Source organism: Olea europaea, chromosome 3 (assembly GCF_002742605.1).
Source record: "Olea europaea var. sylvestris chromosome 3, O_europaea_v1, whole genome shotgun sequence".
NCBI lineage: Eukaryota > Viridiplantae > Streptophyta > Magnoliopsida > Lamiales > Oleaceae > Olea > Olea europaea.
In genome coordinates, this window is record NC_036239.1 from 2,689,789 (window position 1) to 2,701,316 (window position 11,528).

At 29.1% G+C, this 11,528-nt stretch overlaps 1 protein-coding gene across 1 annotated transcript; it reads left to right on the forward strand.

The window, feature by feature from the left end:
• The first annotated feature begins 1,606 nt into the window (after nt 1-1,606).
• LOC111376903 (ATP-dependent DNA helicase PIF4-like) lies at nt 1,607-2,389 on the forward strand. Its single transcript, XM_022999919.1, has 2 exons — nt 1,607-1,631; nt 1,728-2,389. Exons 1-2 carry the CDS (start codon nt 1,607-1,609, stop codon nt 2,387-2,389), a joined length of 687 nt encoding a protein of 228 aa, XP_022855687.1.
• The last annotated feature ends 9,139 nt before the right edge of the window (nt 2,390-11,528 follow it).

Consider the following 11,528-nt stretch of genomic DNA (forward strand, 5'->3'; position numbering starts at 1 on the left):
TCTTCATACGGGTAGACTTCTGCAACAATATATAATATATATGCATGTTAAAATTAAAACTGCAAGATTTGATTATTTTCGAAATAATCAAAAGATTATAAGAGCAGAGCTTTACCAAAGAATTATAGATAGTGTACAAAATAGTGAGAATAGAGGCTATAAGATTGGTAAATCAATAGTGTTACCCACGTGGTTTATTGGAGGTCCTAGAAATTTAACTAAAATATATATGGATGCAATGTCTCTAGTTCAAAGATATGAAAAACTCGATGTATTTTTAACAATGACATGCAATCCAAATTGGCCTGAAATTAAATAAGAATTGAGACATAGTGATGAAATACAAAATAGGCCAGATTTGTTAGCACGAATATTTCGAGCTAAGCTTGAGGAACTAAAAACAGATTTATTGAAGAGGGAAATTCTTTGGCCTGTAATTGCTTGTGTTTATGTGGTTGAATTCCAAAAAAGAGGTCTCCCTCACGTTCATTTTCTTCTTATATTTAAACCAAATTTTAAGATTACTAATTCTATACAAGTTGATAAAATTATTTCGTGTGAAATACCAGATAAAAAGAAAAATTCTTATCTATATATTATTGTGATTAAACATATGATGCATGGTCCTTGTGGACAATTAAATCTTACAAATGTTTGCATGGAAAACGATGGTACTTGTAAAAATAAATATACAAAAGAATATATTTTACATACTTCATTGAGTAATGATTCTTATCCGCTTTATAGATGTCGTAACAATGGTGTTACAGTTAAAGTCAGAAGATGCATACTAGACAATAGATGGGTCGTACCATACAATCCGTATATTTTAGCTAGATACGATTGTCATATTAATGTAGAAATATGTTCTTCTGTTAAAATTGTAAAATATTTATATAAATATGTATACAAAGGACATGACCGTGTCAATTTTGTTGTGAATAAAGAAACTAATGAATGTTATATAGATGAAATTTCAAATTATCAAACTGCTAGATCGATATCTGCGCCAGAAGTTGTTTGAAAAATTTTTAGTTTTGATTTATTTGACATTTCTTCTTCTGTAATTTCTTTGCAATTACATGTTGAAAATTCTCAATTAGTTACTTACAATGAAATTGATGATTTATCAGATGTTGTAAATAAAGACTTTATCCAACGAACAATGTTAACTGAATTTTTTTCGAATGAATATTTTTGATGAAAAGGTTCGGACTTTACTTTATAAAGATTTTCCTACACACTTTGTATGGAATACATATTTACGAATTTGGAATACTAGAAAAAAAATCAAAATATTATTGGTAGAATAGTTGCTGCTAATCCATCTGAGGGTGAGAGATACTTTTTAAGAGTTCTACTGAATTATATTAAAGGACCAAAATCTTTTGAAGATTTAAGAATAGTTAATGGTGTCGTGACACCTACCTATCGTGAGACTGCATTCTTACATGGTCTAATCAGTGGAAATAATTATTTTGACATGTGTTTAAACGAGGCTATTTCTTATCAAATGCCTGTATCACTCCGTTGACTTTTTGCTAATGTGCTAATTTTTTGTGCCCCTACAAATCCTAGAAATTTATGGATTAAATATAAAACTTACATGATAGAAGATTATTTACATACAGGTGAGATAAAGTATGATGTTGAAATTAGAGCACTACGTTGTATAAATTCATTCTTAGAAGTTGTTGGTAAAAATGTAAATGATTTTTGCTTTATAGATTTCGACGTTGCTGTAAATGAAGCCGACATGCTAGCAAACATTATTTTAGAAGAAAATGCAAATGTCAGTGTTGAGTCTGACATACATTTTACAGAGAGTTTAAATAAGGAACAACAATTTGCTTATGATAGTATTTTAGATTGTGTTTTCAACGATAGAAATGAACTTTTTTTTATTGATGGTTCAGGAGGTACCGGCAAAACTTTTTTGTACAAAGCATTACTTGCTACAGTAAGATGTAGACAACTCATTGCATTGGTAACAATATCATCTGGAGTAGCTACTTCTTTATTACCTGGTGGAAGAACTAGTCATTCGCGTTTCAAAATTCCTCTTCAAATAAGTCCAAATATGCGATGTTCGGTAAGTAAACAATCAGCACTTGGTCAGCTTTTAAAAATGACGAAGCTAATTGTGTGGGATGAAGCACTAATGGTTAATAAATATACTTTTGAAACTTTGGATAAAATGTTAAAAGATATTACTGAATGTGAATTGACATTTGGTGGAAAGGTCATTATGTGTGGAGGAGATTTTCGTCAAGTCTTGCCAGTGGTACAAAGAGGAACAAAAGATGATATTATGAAAGCAAGTTTAGCATTCTCATATTTATGGCAATACATTAGACAACTACTATTAACTCAAAATATGAGAGCTTGATCGGATCCTTCCTTTTGTGAATATTTACTCAAAATTGGAAACGGAATTGAAAACGAACATACATGTCGCATGATTAAACTTCCTTTAGATATTGTCATAGATTTTGAAGATGAAGATAAATCATTGAAAAAGTTAATCAGATTGTGTTTCCAAATTTTCACACTTATAGTAACAATTTAAATACTATGATGAATAGAATTGTTTTAACTCCAAAAAATGAATATGTAGATATGATAAATAATATGTTAGTTAAACAAATTTCAGGAGATACATTTACATATTTTAGTTATGATGAAGTGAATGATAAAACAGAAGGATTTATTCATGAAGATTTTTTGATTAGTTTAACTCCAAATGGTATACTTCCATATGAACTTATTCTAAAAAAAAAAATTGTCATGTTATGTTGTTAAGAAATATTAATCCTTCGGAAGGCTTATGTAATGGAACTAGACTTATTTGTCGTGAATTTAAACAAAATGTTATTTTAGCTGAAATTGGATGCGGTGAATATGGTGGATAAACATTCAGTACCCTTTAAAAGAATTCAATTTCCAGTTCGTCCTTGTTTTGCTATGACTATTAACAAATCACAAGGTCAAACATTAGATTTTGTGGGTCTATATGTGCCTGAATCTGTGTTTTCACACGATCAGCTATATGTTGCGTTGTCTAGAGCAAAGACAAGACAAAATATAAAAGTTTTGATTAAACCAGCAGACGAAAAAAAATCGCATATTTGTTGCACAGAAAATGTGGTGTATCTGGAAAATTTGAATTTAATACATTCTATTTGACAAGTCTAGAATTCTAAATTGTCCAGAATTAATCTATCATCTTGTTTCTGTCAAAGTGAAGATTTATACAACAATATACAAGGTTTGTTATTTTCATTTTTTTAAAATTATAATTATATTTTGTTTGATAAGATGCTTAATTTTTTTCATCGTCTTTCTTACTTAGAGCATAAATATGAATATTTAACAATTAATTTATGAGCATAGAAACCATGTAAAATTGTGATATTATAATGTTGATTCAAACTAAAACATTGTCAATTGTTCAGGTTTATTATGATTTCACCACAGTTATTTTTTTCTATATATACACCAACAATATAACAAAAAAATTATAATAATAATAAATAAAAAAACACAACATAAACTTATTACATAACATTTACTGTCATTAGATGACCATATAACTAAGTATAGGAATGAAGAATAACTAAGAAGAAGTATGAAGAAAATATTCATTATTACAAATATCCACTAATATCTTCCGTCTGTAAATTGACATCCTATCAGGTGAAACTAATTCTATTGGCTGCCCTAGGAGAAAGCATTCTATATATTTTAGCATGAACATTCCACAGTTTGGCCTATAGAAGAAATCGTTTTACATTAGACGATATCCATATAAAGAAAAAATTAAATATTATAGCAAATAAAAAGTTATTTAAATGCTCACCCATTGCCTGCACATGGTAGATAAGGTATCATCTCCACTTCCATTGTTTTACTTCTATGTTTCCTTACATCCTTTCGGATAGAAATCTCAGAATTTATAATGAATGCTTGGATTATAATATGTGTTGCTTTTGCATGTACCATGACTTGATCTGGTATAAGAATGTCGTTGCTACAGTCATATATTTGAAATTTCCATTCAGGAATATTCACCACAAAGAGATACCAACAATTGCCAGGAAATAAGCATGGAATTAGTAGATGCTTGCACGCCATCCACTTACGACCATTCATAGGCGAAAACCATTCACATATTCATTTAACGGAGTGAAATCCACTTCTCTCCTGGTGGTTTTGTTTTTCTCTTCTATTAACCAGGTGAAAATTCTAGAACACTCATCTTGAAATTTGAAATCCATTACAGTATAGTCTTTAGAAATTAAGGTAGAACCATCCTTGATAAATCGCTTTAATAACTTCAACTTTAACTCAATACTCTAATAGAATAAATACATGTAAAATTAATTTATTATTAAATATCAAACATAAAATTAAATTTATTGTAATCACTAAACCTTACTTACCGTAGGAGTTATATCTTTTCCTACATCCAACAAATTTTTCAACATGTCCCTTCCAATGTAGTTGCTACTGTCCTCCAAATAAGTACTATATAAACAAATATAAATTAATATTAGATACTATAATTCATTATCCACTGAACTAAAAAAAATAGTATTTAAGCTAATACAGAGTTAAATTTGTTACCCTGATAGATTGTGCAATATCCAATCTCTAATAATGTTGTACTTCTTCTTTGGATAAGTTTCTAAAGGATGGCATTTTGATGATGAAGACAATATCTGTTTTCTCTTACCTTTATTTTCTCTTCTCGATCCTTCAACACTTTCCGTCTCTTGTTTAAATGTTGATGTTTCCCTTGGCGAATCACTCAGAATTGGAATTGTCTGAATAGGAACATCTTGTTGCATAGAACCAATGATGGCTTCTATGTTTGATACATTGCTCAATGTATTCTTGTTCTGTTAATCTACGTAGGATCTCATTGAACTTAAACTGTTATCCACATAAGATTGCATCTTGCTTAAAATATTTTCTTCTTGCCTTTTTGTTGTTGTTGAAATTCCTGTTGGAATACTTGTCTCAGAATAGTATCCATATGAGAATGAATACTGGATTGCATATAATCTTCTTGCCATTTTTTATGTTGTTCAAACATCTGGTTTTGATTGTGAAATATTTCTTCCTTCAAATTATGGCATACACCGAACACATCTGATATTACATGTTGCCTATGTATTCCCGGCATTTCTTCCATTTGTTCTCGAGTTATATAGTTCAAAGCATCAAAATCAGAAGAAGAACCAACTTGAGGAGAAGTTATGAAACTACTCGGAATGGTCATTTCTTGCACAAAGATGTTTTCTGCGATTCGTTGTGGGATTTGTTGTACTGTGTTGTCTAATTCCCCATGAGCTATACCATCTAAGATGTTATGTTCATTATCTGCTGGCATTGAAAGAGTTGTGTACGATGATAATTCTATGTGTACCATGATAATTCTAACTCTTCTTCCGTACGATATAACACAGCAACTACCTCAATCTGTAATCATGATAACTAAATTTAGTTTTTAAATATTAAAATGAATATGTAATCATGCATTCTTAAAAAAGTATATTATACCTCCCTCGTGGCCAAAAACTGTTTTACCATTCTCTCATGGGTATCCACTTGTACATTTGAGGACTTTGTGCTGTTTTGTATCTCCTGCGTCCTAATTTTTTTCCAATCTCTAGAATAGCTTCATATATCCAGAACTGCAAATAATTATAATCTTTTGTTATACAAATAAGTTATAAATAATATATATAAAATAAAAGAACAGAAAAAATTTACCTGGAATGCAAGTGGATATCCTTTTAATGCATACTTGCAGTCTGATTGATTTTATTCTGCTCTTTGCACTCTTTGAGCTTGTGATTCTTGCAAAGAATTTAACAAAACAAAATATGCTTTTCGACCCCATGGATAAGCAAGAAAGTCATCGAGATGCTCAACCATACCAAGAATCTTATAATCAATATTTCTGCCAGTTGGTTTCAAAATACACTCCACGAACATAATCAACCCCAACTTAAATTTATCTATATAGTCTTCACATGAATGGAATGCTTGATGTAACATTCTCATATTAATTCTTCTCAAACCATTGAAATATTGATTTATAAGACGATGGTTATTATGATTAATCTCCACAGATGATTCATGGCATGGTAATCCGGTGATGAGACAATATTCTTGCATACTAAATCTAGCAACATGATCACCTAAGCGTACCCACACTTCCTTATTTTTACCACAGTGTATAAGTCTCATCACAAATTCATGTATCAACTAACTGCTAAATTGTTCCTCATCTTCCCTATATGATGTAACATTCTCATATTAATTCTTCTCAAACCATTGAAATATTGATTTATAAGACGATGGTTATTATGATTAATCTCCACAAATGATTCATGGCATGGTAATCCGGTGATGAGACAATATTCTAGCATACTAAATCTAGCAACATGATCACCTAAGCGTACCCACACTTCCTTATTTTTACCACAGTGTATAAGTCTCATCACAAATTCATGTATCAACTAACTGCTAAATTGTTCCTCATCTTCCCTATTTATAACTCCCACAAAAAATTCATAGAAATTGCTGCACATAACAGAAGCCTCAAAAAAATCCAGGAGATATTGCCGATTTGGATATTGACAAATAGTGGCAGGGAACCATTGATTTGGAGAGACAATATATTCAAGAGACATCTACATAATAAAAAAAATACACAAATTTATATTTATAAGAAATTCTAGCTCTATATTAGATGATTATGACAAAAAATACTAAAACTCCAAGACTTTATACATTAGGTAGAATACAGGCTTATATGAATCACTAAGACTATAATTTTTCCTCCATCTTATTTTCCTTTTTTCTGCTGTTGAAAATTTTACGTTAAGAGTCAAATCTAATATGTTTATATGATTCTGCTTCTTCAAATTGAATTTTATTTGTGAAGGTTTTTCTTCATAAATTATAGTTACAATTGAACCCTTGTCACCTATAATTCATAGACATTTTTCCATGTATACATACAGTAATCCCAATTATTTATACAGATACAACTTCTTGAGTTTTACATGCAGAGTCTTGTCGCGTAGTTTAGATTATTCCAAATTTTTTCTTCGAGGAGGACATAGAGAGTATAGAAATCTTATCTTTCAGCCAGCTAAAATGTTTCTCTCTACTCTCTACTTTGAAAACTCTTTCTCTCTTGTAAAAATGTGTAGAATTGTAGAATTTGTAAAAAGTTAGTATGATTGATAAGATAAATGGTATAAGATTCTTCAGATGTGAATATGAATTCTTGTGACTTTAAACTTTTAACTTTTAGTGGTTGAAACAATAAATGAAGATAATAATTGTATGAATGTTATTTTGTTGTTATGTGAGTTAGTTGGGATAATAATTGTAGGAGATAAATTTTCTTTTAACTTTTTTTTTTAACATACTCATTCACATTAAAATAAACCAAAAACTAATTTTATCAAATTTGTCACAAAATATATCATCAATATCTTTTCTCAAAACTCTTTCTCATCATACCACTCAGTATCTATTTACACAATTTACTCAGTATAAATTATGCAGCGTATAAAACCTATTTACACAAGCTATTGAGTTACTCTAACACGATGAAATTTTACACATTGTAAGATAGCTTTATTTTAGTTTTATATGGTACAAAAAAAAGAGTTCATATTATTTTAAATATCTTACTTCTAATAATTAATTGAGTCCATCTCATGAGTACTACAACTTTACAAGTAATCTCCATACCAGGTATGGCTATAGATTAGATTTTACAATATATTACTACTGGTAGATATAATAATATAAAAAATATAAATATCTTCTTCTATTTTCGATTGGTTATCTCATCATCAAAAGAAATCCCCCAATTTACAAGTCATCCTCATACCACGAATGGCTATGGATTAGATTTTACAGTAAATATCTATATAAAAAATATAAATGATATAACTCTAGATATATATATATATATCTTCTTCTATTTGGATTGGTTATCTCATCTCATCAAAAAAAAAAAAAAATTCTCCCAAAAGTTCCTCTTTGCCTTCAACCTGTTTATAAAAACATTGTCACCAACAATGGAAGAAAAATACCAACTTATACCAGAAATTCTATCCAATAATAAAAAATGGAAAGCCAAAGTAATTATTGTAGAGAAACAATCACCGAAACCTTCAAGACAAGGCAATGGAAGATACTAACACATGATGTTAATGGATATTGACGTAAGTTATACAAGGCAATGGAAGATACCAACACATGATGCTAATGGATACTAACGTAAGTTATACAACGATTTAGTATTATTTTTCCTTTTTCAAAACAAATATGTTTTTATTCTTTTATTATTATTAAAATTATATATATATATATATACACAATCTTACACTAATCAATTTTTATCTTTTTATCTATTAGTGTAACACTATCCAAGGAAGTCTATATGATTCAAATATCACTGCCTTCGAAAATCAACTGCTTCTCGGAAAGACGTATGCAATTTCTAAAGCTTATATCAAAAACAACACTGGAAACTACAATATTCAACAGGAGATCTACAATGGACGATTTCTGGACAAATTCGTGTTGAAGAGTTGAATGATAATAACATAGAACTTGTTTTTTCCACCTATCACCTAACTTCTTTCGATGAAGTTGAGCAATTCATGGATACAAACACTGATATAAGTAAGAAATTCCATCTTTATTTTCAAAATAAATAATACTATTATATATAATTTAATCAAATAATTATAATTACAGTCAACACAAAAATAATTTATTTATTTTTCATTTTGCGGACATTTTGGCTATTCTGATTGATATGATGTCTAAACGATTAATTCAATCAAAAGATGGCAACCAAACTTGGGTACAAGATGTAATACTTGTGGACCAAAAATTCAGAACAATGGTGTTGACAATGTGGGATTCTTTTGTTGACGGAGAATGAAAATTATTCTCAGAAAATATTGACAAAAAATCAGTAATCTTTGCAACAAACCTAAAAGTAACCTCTTTTTTCGGTAAATTTCTATTATTTTTTCTTATTTAAACTCTGCTTAAAATTGCATATCTTATCTTGCATCAATGAATTGTGTAGGTTTAAAACTCTCCACAAAAGTTCATAGTACATTTTTCGTGAATAGTCCTTTCATTGTAGTAGAAGAATTGGTTGAATGGTATGTATGTATATCCTTCAGTTTACATTTATTTTGGTTTTATTTGGCTCATCTATTCTTTCATTTCTTTCAGGAAAGATACAAATTTGGACAAAATTGATGAGTTCATTTTGAAAAAGTCATACACTCAAAAATTTCCCACAAAATTGTCTCCTCCAATGCGCAACAAATTCACCTTAATTCAAAATCTACAGGGTCGACTTTTACCGGTATTTATATATCTCTGTACACAATATATTATGATTTATATTTATGTTTCTTTATAAATTACTTTTCAAAGAAAATTTTATTGAGTGAATGTCACTGCAAAAATGGAAAAAATAGATAAAAAAAAAATATTGGTATATGGCTTGCAGCAATTGTTATCGGCGATCAAGCGCTGATTTTGGTGAAATATATGTTTTTATTTTCTGTAAAAGTTCCAATTCCAAAGCTATTTCTCGATAAAATATATTTTTTCACTCCTTTCTAATAATATATATATATATATCATATAGTTTCTTAAAACATAAATAAATAATTACTCTCTTTGTCTCAGAGCAAGAGTATATGTCCAATTATCAGAAGTCACAGGATGCATAAATGCAAGTGCAATTGGTGAAGCTGCAGAAAAATTTATGTTCACAAATGCACAAACTTTGATGGAAGAAACAAACTTTGTAATAATTTACAATCTTCTCCAATCTTTTTGATATATTTGATAGATTTCTTCATAACATTCATATTTTTTATACATAAGGTTCACAAGAAGATTTTGGAGATATAATTAGAAAAATGCAAAATACTGAAAGAGCTTTCTATCTCAAAGCGACTCAAGCAGAACCTAATTCATCCAATTACAAATTTGACATCATCTCTGTCGAATGTTTAATTGTAGATGAAAAACAAGATTGTCAAAAGAATATTAATTCTGAAAAGAATTTGGACAATTTTAACATAGATGCAGATGCAGATGACAATTGCTCTCCTCCAGCCAAAAAAGCTCTTTTCAAATCAGCTACTCACCAGTCAGAGTTAGAAAGTGCCGGCTCAAATTCATTTATATTGGACAAAATGAAAGAAAAAATAGAGTAAAAAATAGAATGACAAAAATTCAGTAGTATTATCTTTAAAATACAAGCCAAGTTCATTTTGCATAATATTGTATATATTTTTGGTCTACCTTATGGTTATTTTATAGCTTTCAATGAAATTACTTTCTCTTCAATTTCTCATTTTCAACAACTTAAAACACTTTTTTTTTAAATATTCGACATATTCCACGCTAATAATAACAAAATCTATACAAAACTCGTGCATCGCAGGAGGCGGAGACTAGTAAATGGAAAAATGTAAATAATAAGCTATTCAGTAAGTGATGAAACATGATGACCATTTGATGTTTCAAATGTGGTGTGCAACTTAGGATCATTGGCAATGTGTGCTCGTCTTTCTTTTGTGAACATATTTTGTTCTCGATCACAATCCGTTTGACATGACTTTCGAGTAGTCAAAAAGAATTTTTGAGATCCAAAAGTAAGATATTTTAAATAAAGTTGATTTAATATGGCTTCCTCTAAAAAAAATTTGGATGAAAAATCTCTTTTATAAATCAGTTCCCAAACGCGACTTTAAAGACTATTCTAGAAGAAGGACAAACAAAATCAAAATATATTTTTGGCCCTTAGTATGTTTTGAAATGTGGGACAAATATTTTTTAAAATTTTATATTTAGCCTTTGTTTGAGCCATGTTATTGGAATAAAAATGCATTTTTAAATAGTGTATTGATGGAAAATGTGTAGTTAAAAAATAAGGAAAGATTTGAATTTGCGCGTAATATTATTTTATTGAAAAATGTATAATTAAAATGATGTCAAATTACTGTTGAAAAATGTATTTTTTTAAAGAATGTGGCTGAAACGGGACCTTATTATTTTTTACTTATTTAGCCCTTGTTTGAGCCCCATTTTTTTGGGGTAGAATGAATTTTTGAATAGTGTATTGATAGAAAATATGTGGTTAAAAAATAAGGAAAATTTTTGAATTTATGTGTAATATTATTTTATTGAAGAATGTGTAGTTGAAATGATGTCAAAACACTGTCGAAAAATGAATTTTTCCGAAAGAATGAGACTCAAACAAAGGCTTAATAATACGAAAAATAAACAAGTTTTTTTACGCGCTAACATATATTATGACGAAATTGGTATCTAGTGACATTTGCCAATTAATGAAATGTATAAAACAATAATGCACAAAAAATGATAATAACAAAAGTGCAACAATGAATTGGATACCTTCATTACAATCAAAATGTGGTGCAACAAGCCCC

What these genes read in the sequence shown, in the direction of transcription:
- LOC111376903 (XM_022999919.1), top strand. Translation starts at nt 1,607, where the DNA reads ATGATAGAAGATTATTTACATACAG. An exon ending in AGAAGATTATTTACATACAG is followed by an intron (nt 1,632 to 1,727) that starts GTGAGATAAAGT and finishes TTTGCTTTATAG; the next exon opens with ATTTCGACGTTGCTGTAAAT.